The sequence below is a fragment of the Necator americanus genome, chromosome V, assembly GCF_031761385.1.
Source record: "Necator americanus strain Aroian chromosome V, whole genome shotgun sequence".
Lineage (NCBI taxonomy): Eukaryota > Metazoa > Nematoda > Chromadorea > Rhabditida > Ancylostomatidae > Necator > Necator americanus.
In genome coordinates, this window is record NC_087375.1 from 4941595 (window position 1) to 4959623 (window position 18029).

General features: G+C 39.5%; 2 protein-coding genes across 3 annotated transcripts; one reads left to right on the forward strand and one right to left on the reverse strand.

Moving 5' to 3' along the window:
* Positions 1 to 231: 231 nt before the first annotated feature.
* On the reverse strand, positions 232 to 9542 carry RB195_012936 (uncharacterized protein; the record flags this gene model as incomplete). 2 transcript variants are annotated; one of them, XM_064202542.1, is made up of 17 exons in its annotated part: positions 232 to 319; positions 397 to 474; positions 762 to 836; positions 904 to 988; positions 1051 to 1152; positions 1246 to 1323; positions 1379 to 1496; positions 2197 to 2323; positions 3396 to 3517; positions 3573 to 3657; positions 4571 to 4639; positions 4698 to 4828; positions 4883 to 5003; positions 6562 to 6690; positions 6762 to 6917; positions 8213 to 8285; positions 9434 to 9542. In XM_064202542.1, the coding sequence occupies 17 exons, from the start codon at positions 9540 to 9542 to the stop codon at positions 232 to 234; spliced, it is 1746 nt and encodes a 581-aa protein (XP_064058423.1). The 2 variants fall into 2 exon arrangements, with proteins under 2 accessions (XP_064058423.1, XP_013297749.2); XM_013442295.2 differs by lacking the exon at positions 6562 to 6690.
* Positions 9543 to 11670: 2128 nt separating this feature from the next.
* On the forward strand, positions 11671 to 17981 carry RB195_012937 (uncharacterized protein; the record flags this gene model as incomplete). Its single annotated transcript, XM_064202543.1, has 14 exons — positions 11671 to 11745; positions 11814 to 11908; positions 13129 to 13216; positions 13293 to 13439; positions 13492 to 13565; positions 14391 to 14544; positions 14621 to 14715; positions 15086 to 15170; positions 15465 to 15541; positions 16681 to 16785; positions 16892 to 17043; positions 17113 to 17286; positions 17360 to 17426; positions 17822 to 17981. 14 exons carry the CDS (start codon positions 11671 to 11673, stop codon positions 17979 to 17981), a joined length of 1548 nt encoding a protein of 515 aa, XP_064058424.1.
* Between the last annotated feature and the right edge of the window lie 48 nt (positions 17982 to 18029).

Genomic DNA, 18029 nt, shown 5'->3' on the forward strand with positions numbered 1-18029 from the left:
TTTTGTTGTTCAAATCGCAAGCACAACAACACATCCAGACTTGCGAAGAAGATACTGATGCCGAAATAGGGGCCAAAAGGCATAAATTTCTCACCGTAACAATCTGTAAAGCAGAGGTTGTTCTTGCTATTATACAAACGATCTCCATATTCAAGAACCGTAGAATGTGGATGTTACGAATCACAATATTTTTTTTTGTGCACGAAATTCCTTAGGGCAGTAATTATGTCGTCACTTCCACAAGCAAACCATTTTTTGCCTGTCGCAACTAAGAAGTCCAACACCAGAGGGATTCCAACTTACTGACAGCACCGAATGCCTAAACAGAGAAAAATAGACTATTCATTGTTACTTTTGCGTCAAACATTTCAGCAAGTAAACGTGAATAAATCTCACTCATGTCCTCCTTTATGCAGAACTTTTTCAAGTTTTGTTGACTGAATGTTCCATACAAATACGCTACCGTCTGATGCTCTTAAAACAGTACCGAATTGTACATCATCGCAATTAAACATTTAGAAATAGTTGATACAGCTGGGTCAAATAAACATGAATCGTGGTGTAACATTGCGTAAGCGGCAGCGCTCGGGATAGTTGCTACAATCAAAGCCACAGGCATAGTAGACGGTAGCGCTAAGTATGCGATCTGCACCGGAGGCATTTACACCGCCCAACGCAGAACGGACGATAACGGAACGACGCACTGAGATCAAGGATTTTTGACCCGACTGTAACACCATTTGTAATGTGACTTGACAAACCCAGCAGCGCAATATTCCATTCCTGGCGAAAGAACACAACGTGACAGGTCACTTGAGGTACGATACTGCTCCGCGCTGGAAAAATGCTACTCACTCTTAATCTGAGGAAAAAAACCGGAAAGTTAGTATCATTTGAGCGCACCTATATATGTGTACTGTTTGATATTTTCGAACATCCATCAGCGACAGGGTATCATCTCTGGTGGAACAGAGAACGTACATGCCGTCTCAAAAAAAAAAAACGAATTAGCAACTCGAACTACTAGGTACAAAAATCGAGTGCACGCACCTGACGACACATCCAAAGAAGTCACTTTTCCCGCCATCTCTATAACATGAATAGGTTCTTGAGATCTCGAATCCCAAAATCGTAACTTCCTGTCGAAATGACCTATAACTCTTTTTTTTCTAAAAAGTTACAAAACGTCGTTGTGCAAAGCATTTCATTGTTCACAAAAAGAATAGAAAAAAAGGACGATCAAACCTGAAATAAATGAGGCAGATGCTCTATCAATACCAACCAGATCGAGAATTGTAGACCCAGGAAAGACGGATCGTAAACCTGAGTATTTGACCGTCACCAGCGTCGGATAGATGTAAAAAATGAGAAACATTACATCGTTGGCTCCTCACATCCCATAACTTGATAAGGCGATCATTAGAACCAGAAACAACTTGAAGTGAAGACAAAAATCGAGCCGACGATACTTTGTCCGCATGGCCCATGAATGAACACTAAAACAGAGAACTTTCACGGTCTAGCATTTAATATATACTAATCCGATCTTCTTCCAGATTCTAAGCAGGAATAAATAGGAGCATATGTCCTATGATTGAAAGCATAGTAAATACCTCGCCAAAATTACATGCGTTTTCGAAAAAAAATGGAAGGTTGCCATTATTTCATTGTACTCCCGGCTGTCATATAAAGAAAGAAGAAAAGAAGGAAAAAAGGATATCTGGCTTTAATCAATCTGCTTGGGACGCTCCACCGCGTTCATATCAATTCAGAATCGTTTGATGGTTAAGACCGCGTGAGTCGCCTGCAGAATGACTCGTGGGGGCTAGCCTATGTAGGTGGCGAGCGGAGAAGAATCAATGAGACTTCTACAGTCAAGTGAAACCAATGAAAATGTTGTTGAGAAAACCGGAAAATGGAGGTAGGGCGTTCTAACGTGCCTCGTAAAAACTAAAGTGTTCTCACGCCATTTTTCAGGACGATTAAGGGGAATTGAGCGGGACCACGTTCATACCTCGTAATCTACACCCCATACTCTATGTTTTCCATCAGGTTTCCACACTACGTCAATGTCATACGCTGCCTTTAAAGCAATTTTCTTTTGATTAAAAAAACCAGACAGTGTAAAATACTGAAACATAATTAGATAAACATAGTAAAGGAATAAAACCATAAGAGCGAAAACATTGTGATTACCATAAGTCGTTGATTATCCACATTCCACAATCTAACACCATGATCATTACTAGCACCAAGAAGAAGACGCGATTCGGGATCAAAATCAAGACGGGTTACTGCATTATTGCAGCCAACAAGAGTGCTCCTAAACAGAAAACTAATGAAGGCTGGTTTAAAACTGAACCCCCAACGCCACGAGCAGATTATGTAAACTCAAAGATGTAAATGTGTTAAGTAGCTTTACGCACACGTTTCCACCATCATGTTTCACTCAATTCAATGGTCATTATATCCACAAACACGTCAGGATCATGAAATTTTCGTTCAAAATCCAGACAAACAAGAGTCTGTTTCTTGGGATTAATCGTTTTCAAATCTTCGTCACACCAATTGCCTTCGACATGGCTTCCTGGGATTATAAGCGTAAAGGGGAAACTATTTCGTGAGTAAAAATGAGTTTTATCTATTCTCTTGAGAAAAACTTCCTGCACTAAATAACGTTGCGGTAAGAATTTTTCAACTTCTAAATACTGATATTTGTTGAAGGTAATGGTAATAAAATCTTTACTTTCGAGACTAATTATAAGGGAAAGATTTGGTGAGGGAAAAAAAAACCCTTTTGTCTCTCCAACACGGATTCTGTCTCAGTACCCCGCACACTGGGCTTTGTCGCCTCTGACGCAGAACGTCACAGTAATGGGTGAGAGGCAATCAAACCGCAGGTTGTGTTGGGTATCTTTGATTTTGGGCTGATTTTGGATTCTTGACACGACTTTTGGATTAAAATGGCAAGATGATTAATAAGACACAGCTCGTCAAGAGAACTTTTTCAGACCTTCGCGCCTCTTTGGGATCCATTAGGTAGTTTTCCATGGTGGAGAGTTATTTAGAGTGTTTTAGAGAGAAAAAAGTGATTCAAATAGTAAATATGACCAAGATGAATTTATTGTAGCACCCATTCCTGCAGATTTCTGATAGAGATTTCAAAAGAAAAAGAAAAAAACTAGGCACATTCGTATCCAGAAAGCGTACCATCAGGATAGGAAAAAAAAACACTACAGAAAATGTTACAACGTCAGAGTTCTCTGCGGAAATATTAGAACCCATTTATTTTAGTTTATTATTATGAAAGATAACATCCTGACGGAGCAGAAAATGAATTGTGCCCCGCATTTTTAAAAGATTACGTTGGGGATAACAGTGAGTGAAGAACATACATTTTTGACGGTCTCATTCTTTGATCCACCTTCCACAATCGCACCCTTTTATCACTTCCGCCGCTGGCATACATATCAATTGAAAGCCATAGAACATCGTAGACTTCACCGTCATTCACTTCCTGAGAATAAACAATGCGCACAGTATTAACATTGCAAAATAAATCACAAACTTACAGCTTTGAACAAAACTTCGTGAGGAACAGCATCACCTAATGCGATATCGCTTGTTGTCAGATGAGATAGTTGCAAAGCTGCAGCTCTAAAAAAAGAGTTTCAGTGGAAAAAGCAGCGATTCACAGCCATCCGAAATTGATCTGCAAAAAAATGCGCTACGTAGATGATGTTCTCTGAAACTAAGACTAACTCAGCTCAGCCCAGAAGCATTAGCCAGAATAAAAAAACAATAACAATCTTGGTTCTGCTCAAGAAAAGTAATATAGTATTTATCTCAGCATAATGAACGGCTCATTCGATGAAACCGTTGAAAATAAACCAGAAATGTATTGAAGGAAAACGGACATAACTTGAGAAAGACTGGATATCTTGAAAAGTTAGCCTATATTTACACAGGAAGGGATTCGAAGCAGAACACTCCTAACAAATCAGTCCTTGTACCTATGAAAAGGGATAATCGAAGACATCATCGAGAAGGCGGAGAAACTGGGGAAGACCCGAATTTTAGCCAAAAAGTAGGAAAAGAGAGTTTGAGGATAAACAGTTGTCAAGAGGAAACAGATTTAATAAACAGAGCATACATTTGTGTACGTTAGTTTAAAAAGTAACCTTTCATGACGCGTAGCCTTGTTTCAAGTAAGAACAAAGGAAATGTTTGGCGTCGAGCAGTCTGCTAGGAATGCTCCAATGCCTCGATTGAAGCATCAGTTCAGTTGCTGAGGCCATAAACATCCAATACATATGGTCAGCCAATACATATCAAGACAGTTTCCTCACTTTCGCAAACAATTCTACTACCAAGATATGGATTCCGGAGGGATAGGAGACCTAGTTGGGTTAGGGGCATTTCGAAACATTGAGAGTTGAGAGAATTCGAAATATCGGATTCGAAACCATAAGACGGTTGCCCTGTTTCAACATGCGCATCTCCAATCCAACTCAAGAGCATTCGTACACCATCACAATTACAACCGAGGTCGACAATTAAAATAGCTTACACTTTCTCGTCTTTAGAAGTATCCTCGCAAGCCTTTGCAATTTCTTCGCGTATTTTGCGTTGCCGTCGTCTTGAAAAAATATAAATACACGACAAAGACATCTAACTAGAGCAGTCATTACACTTACTCTTGCTGTTGGTCCACTTCAGTGTTGAATAGGTTCGCATGTTGCTCGTTAAGATCCCGAATTTTATTGATGAGCACTAGCCGTTCCTGCTGTAGTTGCATTAGTTCGTTAGTTTTCGTCTCAAGCAGGGCCTAAAAGAAATAGGGAGAGAATAACCCCTACTAACTGGATCTGAGATTCCGCACTGATAGAGCAATCCATTCGTCGAAGAGAGATTGCCTGTCATCTGTAGATTTCTTGAGGCTACATTCCAATTCACTGATTCGTGCGTATAATTTCTTGTTTTCCAATGCCAAGCTGTCTCTTCTGAAGAAAAAATAATTTCTACTAAGAAAAAAAAGAGGAAAAAAGAATTTCTATAGAATACGGTTGAATTTCGCACTTATCGTACCACTAAATGGGAATTATTTTGCATCCGAATTACGTCGCAATCTCAGACATTTTTTTTACTGTGCAGTGTGCAGAACAACGCCACATAACTGTGCAATTTCTAAATTTTTTAAATTTTTAGTTTTGTAGTTTCGTAGCGGTTGCAGGGAGAGATAGAACTACAGGGTCGTGTCCCGCAATTGCTAGCTTCACCGCGCCACTAGCACAGCTACCTACACAAATGCATCAGTTCGATTTGACCCGACTGTTAAAAAATTCGACTTACAATGAACCTCGGCACAGTAAGATGTCGTATTGATTTTTAATAAGCAGTACAATTGAGGTTGTTAAATAATTTTACTGTCTAACTTGTCGGCAAAATCGCCTTCTTCAGAGCTTAAACCCTGAATCGGAGACGCCTAGCATGGATCACCGACTGATCGATCACAAGAGCGAATGATTCGAACGTCTCATTAGGATCAGAGGACCCATCCGAGATCTGGTGTGAGTTTCACCGTTATCGAGAGACGCGCCTTTGCGGTTCATTTTAGAGTTTTTGGATTAAATTCAAAATGCCTCCAGAACTTTTCAAGCCAACGTTTACGATTCGTGCAACTAAAATTTGAATTTCAACGTTTTGAACTGTAATTTTTTTTCTAGATTTGTAACTTAAAACGTCAGCCAGTTCAGAATCGCTTGCGCGATGGTTTCGACAAATTGGTACCAAGCTTGTCTGGGAGGATAAAAATACTGACTTGCCACATCGGCTAGCCTCTTTCTTCAATCTAATAAGCAAGAACAAGATTTTTTCGCCATTAGGGGCACGTCGTAAATATATGTTCAAGCCATGGTTGTTACATAACGATTTGAATAAAATTAAATAAATTGCATAAGTTCACATAACAGGCGCGGAGAAATGTTGACAGAAGGTTTCACAGTCTACAGGTGGCATCAAGTTTTGTTCATGAAAAGCTTTAAATTACCACGTAGATCACATTATGAAGAAGAATTAGGTTGAAAAATCTATCAAAAAATAAATCTAAAACTTTTTGTTGAAGTTGAAGACATAAGTCTCTTTGTAGGTGCTCGCCGAGCTTAGAAGTAAGGAAAAGGATGCCAAAGTGTTGTCGAATCTAGCCCATATGACAACTTATTCAGTCTGATGCAGTTATTCACATCTGTTGCATCGTGACAATTTCAACTCAAATTCCTTATCCAAATCAGTGAAAATCGGTACTACCACTACCATAAACGTAACTGGTACCATACAACTACTATAAAATATTTATAGCCGGCCACCATTCCGCAAATGTGTTCAATTTCAAATATAAAAGTGTGTCGCGGATGAGCCTTCATTAAGAAAACTCCTGCACTTCATAAGCAGTGCAGTCTACGATAGACCACGACTATACTACGACTTATCCACGACTGTTGCTCCATTCATCCAGCAGAGATGTATCGTCTTAGCAAATAGGAAAAACTCGCTCGCTTTTACCCGTGCTGTCGTTGATCTTCAGCCCACAGGTTTCGCACTCGACAATCTGAGTCGCTGAGGAGCAAAATCTCGATGTAATACACATTCTTTTGCGTTACCAATGAGATCGAGCTCCAGCCGAGATAGTAACTTTAAGTATCTCGCTGAGTTAATGCCTTACTATGAAAGAAAATAGTTTCTAAAATATTAATAAAACATACTCCTTTGTTACGGCGTTGAGAATTGCATCATGCTCATCCAATCTCCTGTTAGCTTCGATAAGTGACTGGTCGTTACGACTTTTCTGTTTATAGACTTCTGCAAGCTCTTCCCGCAATTGTTTCAATTCCAAGGCTGACGTTTCCACTCCAGAAAAACTGAAAAGAAGTTTAGAAACAAAAATGATTATATTATATTATATACGTGTACAAATATCCGATTATATAATGGAATGATTTGCGGAGCAACGCTTGCAAGAAACTGCTATGTTTTCATTAATTTTTTCGCATAACGGTGCATGAATACGTTCGTTTAAGGTTTCGACCCAGCTAAACTCTTTTAGTCCTTTCTCACTTTGTAATTCGCCAATAAGTGCAATTCAACAAATCATTTCCTTCTACCTTTTTTTTACTACAGTTCCAATACTTACAGAAACTGAAAGAGGTAAGAAGGAAGAGAGAAAAAAGGACGCGAGTGAAAATGACCGGGCAGAGAGGAAAAGCGTAGAATAGGGGGACTTGGACGATCCGGCATAACTCAGGCTGAGGTAGAACATGCTCCTAATACTGAACAGCAACAGAGATCTTTGAAGCTAGTAAAAGAGTTGAGTAAGGCCCCTGCTAATGTCCAGAGAAAAGACGAATGCCCATGCACATATGACTCCAAACAGCCATCATTCTCCAATCAAAAAAAAACCTAGGTAAAATGTCGTTGGAGGGGGAGGGGGGAGCACTCAGTGGCGCCTTTATTTCTCAAAGTAAATAATTGAACATCGGGTCTTTAAAACCAAAGCATTAGTCTTAGAGTATCTATGACATGTAAGCTGAAGTTACTAAGAGAAAAAAGTGAGTTAGAGCGTCGAGAAACAAGAGTACAACTGGGTGCTCCTCCCAACTATATTTTTCCCAAATCCTCTTGGTTCTATCACGTGTTAGTGTCAAAGGAAGAGATGGAGGGTACAGATACAGAATCTCCGAGGTAGTTTTCCAGACCAATCGACCAGACTCAACTAGAGCAAAGGAGATAGCAATGTCTGTGTGGTTGGGTCAGTATGGCATGAAGCACTGAGTTGTTGCGTAAGCTGTTGCGTTAAAAGCGGCGTAGTGAAAATATAAGAAGAAACAAGAAACCGGTCAGAAAAATGATTGATCGAAGTATTGTGGAAAGCGTATTAGTTTTACTTGCTTCTTCCTTCCAACAGCAACCAAATCAGGGGCCTATCACTATTTTATAAGAAGCTGAAAAGGAAGCAACGCAAAAAAAATGCAAATTCTTTCTTAATCCCCACAATTTATAACTCAGTCCGAAAAAGCAAGGGTGTAGATGTTCATGTTTCATTTCAGCCGCAATGAACAGAAATGAGAGAAAAAAGTGCAAAACAGAAGTAGCAAGGGCGAGTTCCACTAGAGCTTCTCATTTGCAACAAAAGGATATTGAAAGATTTGAAGCTTACTCTACGCCATCCACTCTTTCACGATGACCAAATCGTCTTCTCAATCTCGTCAGGTCATCCGACATGAGACTGTCTGCAAAAAAAAACCTTCTTTAAATTTACTTATGATTAATATTTACATATGATTAAAATAAATTTCTGTCTGTGACAAGTATTTCTAAATGGCAACACGATCGGCGTAGAATGAGCCGCATATGTATGACATTCGCGTCCTCGAGGAAGGCACATAGGTACTGCAGCAAATTCCTCGCTGCCCTTTTCTCCCTCTCCTCGCAGTTTTTCGTTATTCTTCGGTAGTACAACGCATAAATAGGATAACGTCGTCTTGCCAAAGTCCTTTCCCATTAGTTCTAATGTTTATTTTCCTGCGATGGTGCCTCTACGATCTTAGTTTGTACGGAACTAACATACGCCCACTTTTTTGTGTAACTGTGCATTGTTAGCGTTCTTACAATCGTGGAAATTTACTGCAATTGCAAAAAATGTCTAACCATGCACAGTTACACAATGAAATGGAGGAGAAACTCAATGCCGGCGGATTAAAATCTTTGAGGCGCCTTAAGAGCAAAAAAAAAGGAAAAAAACGATAAATCCAATGGAAAGGAACTTTGCTAAGACTACGTCAACCTTTTCAAACACTATCAGAAGGAAAATTTCAAAAAAAAAAAATGAAAAAAAGAAGAAAAGAGCTCCTAGAAGTTTTTCACGCTTTGCAGGTGTGGATCTTAGCACGCATTAAATGAGTACGCAACGCGTCGATCGGACACAACACGTTTTACGCAACCTGGATGTTGGAAAAAACTTATAAAGGGTGCAAAGCATTTCTTATTATGTCTAAATGGTGCGGAATGTGTCCGACTATGTTAGCCCGATAAGTGAAGCACACAAACTAAAAAACTTCTCACCAATGTATTTGAAAGCTTCATCGATGTGTATAGAACATAAACAGGTCTTGAAGGAAAAAAAAAAACCCCTAAAGGGTGGGACCTTAGTCATGTTCTGCAGTTCGAGTGGAGCTCACTTTGGTCTAACCCCGATCGCAACCGCTGGTTCTACCGCGTCGCTCCAAGCGCAACCGCTTACGCAATTGCACCATGGTTCAGATCGTTTCAACTAGTAAATATGGACCTATACAAGATAGAAGTGCTTATTGTTGAAACTTCAACTGCAAATTATAAAAGAAAGTGAATCCGCTTAATAAGGACATTAAATAAGTCTTACAATTTTTGAAGATTGATGCCCATGGTCGAATTGCACTGTTTCTTGCTTCAAGCCTCGATAAAATCTCCTCTCTAAAACTAGCTCCCGACGTAGAAGGACGGTGTTCCATTGAAACTAAAGACGTAAATATGACAACCGCTTCTGAATTCACCGGACTAAGTTGAGCAAAAGCACAATACTCAGAACGCTTCAAAATAAATGGATGAGCAATGTTTAAGTAGATTAAGTAGTTTAATTAGATCCTGGATATGTCAATAGAGTTTGTCAAAGAATTGCTTCACGTAAAAACAAGAGGTTCAATTTTGGAGACTGCTCACTCATATTTGTTACCACCTAGATTTTCTACGACTATTTTTCGTCTAAAATAAATGTAACTGCATTCAATAGATCAAAAATGTAAGCATGAGAAAAAACCAGACAATAGAAGTGAGTACGAAGACCTTCATCACGACCATCCAAACCACAAACTAGTAAACATTTAAACCAAAGAAATCACAAGGAAGAAAAGTATCTGACATGTGATGAAAGACGAAAAACACGCAGGAAACAAAGTCAGGAAATATTATTTCAGAATGTCGTTAGCGCTTGCGTTGTGTGTGTAGACCACAGCCACAGCAAGCTATGCGACGCCCAACTTCTGGAAAATCTTAGCGGGTGCAAATTCCTTTCTCTCTAAGTAACTTTGACCAAAGGTGAAAAGATGTTAGCAAAATTTCTGGAAAAAAAGGACATTAAATAGACGCGAAGTGTAGGATTCTACAATGAAGCTCTGTCGCGTAAATGGGAAGGCACTACACACAAGCTCACACACCACAACCAAATTCACGAAGAAGAATCTCTGGAACTATCATCAAATTCGTGGTTCTGGTATTATATGTTGTCTCATACCATTGGACTGTTATTGATTGACATCATTAGCAATGAGTCGTGACTGCTTGTATTCTTTCATTCAAATAGTTCGTTTGCAGTATTATCAGATGTTAAATACAACAATCCTGTGGGAAAAGTAGGTTCTCATCTTGTAGATTGGTATCCTAAGAAATCTTTTCCTCGTAGCTGAGAAAGTGCAATGGCTATCCCCGTGTACTGTCAAGGAACAGAGCTGTTGTTTGTCTGTGCTTATCTTTGATGTCTTCCTTGGAATATGCTAGGTCTTTGGTACTTCCTTACGGCAGCTGTCAATTTCTAATCACCCATTACCTTCAGAGAAGGGACCCATTCTGACAGTCTTGTTCCAATCCCAAAGTTTGAAAGAAGGAGAACCGGTCGATGTGTTGGTTTTGTGAATATAAATGAGTGACGGGAGAAACGTAGCTGACAGGGAAAGGAAAGGAGCACATTTAATCATAATCCTTAATTTTTTAAATAATTTCTAACCACATCCTTTTCCTAGGGTAGGCGGGGGCTAATTATTCCCATAGGTGACATTGAAATGTACTTAACAGCATGCTCTCTAACCAGTGATTACTTATTCTGATTATGTATAAAAAATATAGTCGGGTCGAAAGATCTAAGTTGCGTAAGTTGCTGCGGTCAAAGCGGCGCACTGAAGCGAGCAGCTGTGATTGAGATGGGACCTCCGCTAGCTTCACTCTTTTCTGCACTCTGAATGGGGCAGCGATGTCCTCATGGCGTTCCAAGTATCCTAGTTCGAAAAGCAGTCTAGATGTCTTTATGGTCTGCAATGTTACCTAATTCTCACACATTTTTTTTAATATTTAAAATAGTAACACAATAGTTATGGAAATACACGAACCTAATCAACGAGATGATTGCCTCTCGAGATTTCGCTCCATAGTAAGTAAAGTTCCGATTTTGTTTTGTTGTATATTGCTATTTCCAAACTGATTTCAAGAAGATCACCCCACAGTGCTCCTTTTAGTATGTTCTTCTTTTTAACTGTTCGATTGATTATGAGATTATGTACTTTTAATCCTCTGTGTGTGAACATCGTACGGATCGGTTACATTTTGTGTGTAACATTGCGCACCTACCGTAATCCGACTGTGCCACATTGAAGCAATGCCCTCAACTGAGACCACCTCGACCGCAACTGCTGGTTCCTTCGCGCAGCTTCGAGCGCAACCGCTTACGCAATTGCACCGAACTTCAGGGCGTTTCGATCCGGCCATATATGATTAATGATCTGTGCACGGACACTTTTTGTCTATTGTCTTTTGGAAGTTTTTTTTCAGGTATAACTCAGTAAGTAATAACACCATACTAGGGGTCTAACCATGAGCGTCACAGTGCTTTGCCCAAATGCTAGGAGATGCCCTGTAAAAGTGACTCCTGGTACGCTTTTGAAACAGGTACATGTGTTTCTGCAGTTTTTATTTTTCCCATTTCGGGGGAGTTTTAACAAGTTGTATCTCCTCAGGTGTTGGAAGAAGCATGCTTGAAACACGGATTCGATGTGGAAGCATATCAACTTGTTGGTCAGAAGGGTCGAGTGGATCTTTCACTGCCATTCAGGTATAATGTAAATTCATTGCTGTCCAATTCTTACTAGTTCGTTTTGTTATCAAAGTGGGGTGTCAGTTCCCCGCTATAATGCACGCATGTTCGGGTCTACTGCGATGATCTGACTACGGTGACAGATGACTGCACATCAAATCGATTTCTAAATTCAGGTCACAGTCCGGCGAAAACATCCTTTTTTTTTACAATGGTAGTGGCGTAGTTAGCTGCCCTCGGAGTAACACATTTTTCAACCTTTCGATGGTGACTTGTCACTGCAGCGCATATGGTTAATGGCTTGCAGCTCCGGTGCTAAAGTCCCCCTCCATCTCACTGGGCACATGTCTATCATATATTCGCAAAGGCACGATGGAAAAACTCCTCCATAAGCTACCGCTGAGTTACAACGCATTGAAGTAGCTCGTTTGAGCATTACTCTTACGGGATTTTCCTGTTCTTTTCGTGACTTCAGTACGGCAAAAGTACACCATCATTGTGTGGCAGAGACGGGTCCAAATGAGCTGAAGTTTGGTTGTAGATGCGTTGGAACCGGTGCTGTGGAGCGTGCGATTGGAATCTAGATGGGACCCTCGCTCGCTCCACCGTGCAGCTCCCTGCGCAAGTGCACTAAGCTTCAGGTCATGATGACCCGAGTTCAAATATGATCTGTGTGCGTGGGAATCCTAACGGACGAACGGAGAAATCGTTGCTTTGTAGAAAATAGGGCATCATTGCGTTTCAGCCTACGCTGTTGGTGGCATATGTGGAAAAACTGACTTATCGATACTCGACGAAAGACGGCTGCCGCTGCATGCTTAAAGGCATCACGAATCTGAGGTGGCACGGATTTCAGGTGGAGTACTCGTAAACAGGATAGTAGATTATGGAGAGAAGGGTGGTTCCGTACATTTCTTTTTAATTGTCATAAAAAACGACCCGGAAGATACGGCTTCGGGGCACTATTTTCTACAAAGAGTTCGATTGGAGCGCGCCAGCCTTGCGCATGCGCCGCATCTTTCGTACCGTTTTTTACAGCAATCAGGAAGAAATGGACGGAAGCACCCCCCTCTCCATAGTCTACTATCCGGTATACGAATACTCCACCTGAAATCCGTACCGCCTCAGATTCGTGGGGCGATGTCTTCAACTAGTCCTGATCATAGGCATTTAATACTTTGCGAAATGTGTCAAACTTTGTCATAGTCAAAATTACTTGGTATAATCTCATAATTCAGGCTTAGCGGACTACCAAATAATGCAACTCTTGAAATGGTCCCATCTTCCTCAATCACTTCAGAAGCGGTAGCTACAATTGCCTTGGAGGTTGTAAATTTATTGTATTAATCGGACGTTTACTATAAAATCCATTATTGAGCGCAATTTCGAACCAAAGTTGCAGGTTCCAGAACGCACAAGAATGGAACTTAAATTTCCAGCGACTGCATCTCTGTTATTGATATTGGAGAGGTTTTCCCCGCTCTATGGAGAAGATCTGACAAGGTTACAAAATGACTTTGTTCCATGTTGTATTTACATGAATCGGCAGGTATAGGTTGCTTTTCGTTTTCCTGTATCGACATTACGATGCTAAATTGCAGTACATAGGCCAAAAAGAACTGGAACGAACTACACTTTCTTCCATCGGTATCACATCTGGGCGGTACTTGATCAGGTAGAGTTCTAGTTTCTTAGACCAAGAAAAAAAAATACTAAGCTTCCGTTTTTCATTTGACTTTCCATGAGCTGCTCTTTTCATTTTATTTCGATATGACGGCGTGATTACTCTTTTGTCTCCATGTCTGTCTACGTTATCATCACTCCAACCGGCTTGCTGGGTTCGCGCGCGGATAATCAGTCTATGTGCAAATATACCAACTTCTTAATTACTGGGTATAGTTCGAGGTTTGATAGTTTTTGAAAGAAGTCAACAAGTCGTCACCGAACTACCGAATTCCAACACTGCCCCTCTGAAGTTTTGATAGAGAACAGCAAAAATGTTGGCATAATAAAATTCTAGATTTTGTAAATTTCAAAATATCGAAGTAACTAGTAAATCTCGTCACTTTCTGATTTTTGACGGCGTCCTAAAGAACTATTTATCAATGTTGGAAGCTTTCCGAAACCTTTTATTATATAACTGGGAGCATTTTTGTCATAAACACGTATCCTAAAGTTGTTAAAGTTTTCCTTTCGTTCGCGAATAAGTTTTAGACGATGACAAGACAGTAGTTCCAAGAACAGCAAAAAACATGACCGGTCTAAGTCCACACAAGACAACTATCCTATTCCTATATTAATTCCATTTACTCTTTTCTTTCTTATTTGTATGTGATAGAGCACATACCGACAAAACACAGTATACAAACTGGAACAAAACGTATCCGTAAGGAAATATTACCGTAGTCACATGTGCTTGGCACTTCAATTCACTTGAAAACTGGAATCAAAACACTCTAAAATAAGGAAAACTGTTTTTTAATTAGTTGCTACCTTTCAGATACCAGCGTCTACCTCTTACAGAGGAGCTAAAAGCGAAGATCAGTATAAGACTGGCTGACGATACTGCGAGAAAAGACGCACTGCTTCTGACTTACAGCCAGAAAATTGCAGAAAACGAGAATAGAGCGACGTTTGAATATAGTGGCGCCCCGGTAAGGTCAAAGCCAAATTTACATTTCACTAAAATTAGGTTATGGTTATGGTTATTGTATCACTTTTCTCTTATAGCAATTCAAGAAAGATCTAAGATTTCAATCCGAGAGCGAAGAAAGAGAGCCGAGAGCCACTAAGGAAATTCCTCAGACGCAGAATGTAGCGACAAGGTAGTGCGCACATTATTTATTTTCTTTGTGTCGAAGCAAAAACAGCTTTTTTCAAAGAATCTAGTTCAAAGTTCCTTTTCTTCAAGGTTTTTAGAGCAGTAAGTTCCGCATTCTTTAGTATCTAGATGTTCACTGTTTTCGGTTCAGATGTGTTATCATTTGTATGTTAAATGAGACCTTTTCTTCACATATTTTTTGATGCCAGGTCACGAAATTTAAGAAAAAAAAAGCCCTGTCTAGTAACCTCTAAAATATAATGTCCGTTTAGGATTTGGAGTAATCCCTTCCGGTACTGGTAAATGCTAATGTTTGCGACTTTATTTCACTTCTTTACTCCGAGGATTTATTCTCTATGAGCTTCATTTTTTAGGTCTTTCGATGCTCCTTCGTTCTCTTTGCCGAATCAGCGGGTTGACGGTGGTGGTCAGCCCAGTTTGAGCCGACATCCTCAACAGGTTTAGTTATATTTGCTAGGTGCACGACATGTACCACATTCCTCATTCATTTTTACGTGTGTGGTTTTTTCGCATATGTGCCAGCACGTTTTTTTTTTGTGTTTGTTTGGCTCATAATCAAAGATATGCTGCTTCAGTGAAGGTAAAAACTTCACAAGGGCTATACTCGGATCAAAACGATCTGACGCTCGGACCAGTTGCATGTAACTGTGACAAACGTTTCTTTCCTCTATTTCTGCAAATGTTTTTGACATGAGAGAAAGCACATATGCTCACAATTTATATACTGTTAAGGGCTCTTCGACGACTGCACTGCTAACCAATCCACTTGTTGTTCCATCTGATCGTCAGACAGTGATATTTCGTCGGCAGTAGGTTTTAATTTTCAGTTTTTTGTTTTCAATTTTGCTGTTGATTTCTTTTTTTCTCCTAGGTAAATCTTCCAGGAAGAATTCCCATGTAAATTTTTGCTCTAGAATGTAAACATCTCAACTTTTGCATTGTAAACATGAGTGCGCACCGAGTCGTATGGTTTTATGTGTTGCAACATATGCAGAAGGGTTATGAGCGCAGATAATGTTGCGCAGCCCCTGTCAGCATAGTTATTGCCACTATAGCCTCCTCTCTGTCTTTGCGAAGTTTCTACCGGACGTCCTGCACTGTTCGCTCATTGTCTTATGTTATTCTGTTTGAAGCAGACAATTGGCAAGTGCCAGAGTCTTGATAGTGGATCATTCACCTCCAAATTTTGTGAATTCTGTAGGTGGTAAGGAAGTGTCATGGAATTGTGGATAAGATCGTCTTTTTTCTGCGTCTTATTGCTTATTGTTTGCATTTTTCAGAAAACGTATAACAAAAAATCAAACTAGTAGTGATAATTTAAAATATAGATTACTGAAAAAGAAACTTTTCGTTAGTTGTTCTTTTTTTGTTGGTCTCGCTATTTGAATGTTCTTTTGTTGTTCGTGCAGTCTACAGGTAGCAACCTAGATCTAACATGAACGTGGAAATTCAACCAAGACTACCATCTGTGCCCGATTTTAATTTTAGGAAAAAAATTTATCACTCTTTGTAGCAGTCCTCAAAGCATTTAAATTAGCAATTTTTTTACAAAAAAAAAGAGTGGGTTGGAAGTTCCTAAAGTGCTCTTTCAACGAAGTTATAAATGTTTTTTCCTTAGATTTGACGAGATTCGCAGTATTTGAGCAATATTGGCTGTTAATTTCAAACATTAAATGTGTATTGTTGGAAAGAAGACTACTGCATTAATTACATGTTATGAACAAATCCCAATTGTATTTTCAATTTTGCAAAAATTTCGGTTCCAGCAGCTGTCGAGCCATATATTGTCGCTGCCGCATAAATTCCATGTGCATGAATTATTGCTATGACGTCATCCACCATATCAGCTATTCTCTTCCTAGCTTATTCTTTTAGCCAATTGTTTATAATATAAAGAAAAAAAAAAGTGACGCAATATCGTTGAAATGACTGAATATCAATTGTTGAGGTCTTCTACGGAATCTAGTGCACTTGAGTCAGAATTAAGTGATGAATTCTTCGAGATCGGATTAGATGACTTAAAAAGTCTACAAAAAGAACTACACGAAGAAGTGTGAGTTTCTTTTAATCAACATATTTCAAATTTTTGCTTTATTTTGTGCTTATGCAAAGTTTGCCGTCTATTTTTCTCTATTTCGAATCCCTATTTGTTTGTTCAGCCAAGTACACACCCAACGAGCACTTCTTCCAAAGAAATACGTCATCGAAAAAAATCGGGAGAACAAATTGAAAGCTTACTGCCATACAGTTATTCGAGTTCCTGTCGGAACAGAGCAAATAATCCAAGCGCAGTTCCTTAGCGCAGAGCCAGGTAACTGGGTTTTTAGATCCTATTGTTTGTTCCCCGTGCACAACACTGACATCACTACTGTTCTTTCAGTTTCGCACCTCTATGACTGGGTTCGCAGTATTTCGTCACGGAATGTTGTCTGCTCGCTCCACCTCGCCCCTAATGAAAAGATTGAGGAATCAGAGTCAAAGAATTTTGTTGATGTAGGGATAGCACCAAAATCCACCGTATTTGTAAAGTGTAAAGGCAGTAACACTAATTTTGGTAAGGAATTCTGCCTTTAATAAATAAATAAATTTGTTTGATTTTTTGTTAATTACTAATGCAAATTTTCCAGAATCCTTGATTTGTAGCGACCTGATGAAGTGCACTAAGGAAGAGGCGGACAAATTGAGTGCCGATTGGTTCGTTATTGTTTTTGTCGCTAAAACTTGTATGCTTGCTGACAGATCGCATGAGCAATTGGGGGAATGTTTCCTAAACATTTTCAATAGGAGAGGAAAGAATATGTGTTTTTCGATGGCCAGAGATCGTTTGCAGTGTACACTGGTACAGATCCTCTTCATTTTCTTATCTTCTCCCTTTCCTATATTCATGTAGTACTCATTTCTAAAATTAGTTAATCTATGATCATTACTGAAAATTACGACTAAATAAGAATTCGCGAAGTATTTCAGATAAACCGTTCGCGATGTTTTTTATTAGGTGTTTCGAAAATGAGAATGGTTGGTCACTGAAGATATTACAGTTCTCTTTTGAACACGTTTCTTAAAGTAAATGTGTGATAGTTTGTCTTCAGGTTATCTCATAATTCGAAGTTCGTTCCGTTTTTGGGAGTACTTGCTGAAAACGATCGCAATGGGAAAAGACCTGCGAGCAGTTTGAATCCCATGTCCCCTGAACCTGCACATCCACCACAGAAGACAGGCACAGCCCCGAAATGGTTTAAGAAAAAATGAAATTGTTGCACATTTTATTTTATCCATCCATATTTGCGTGTACCTTAA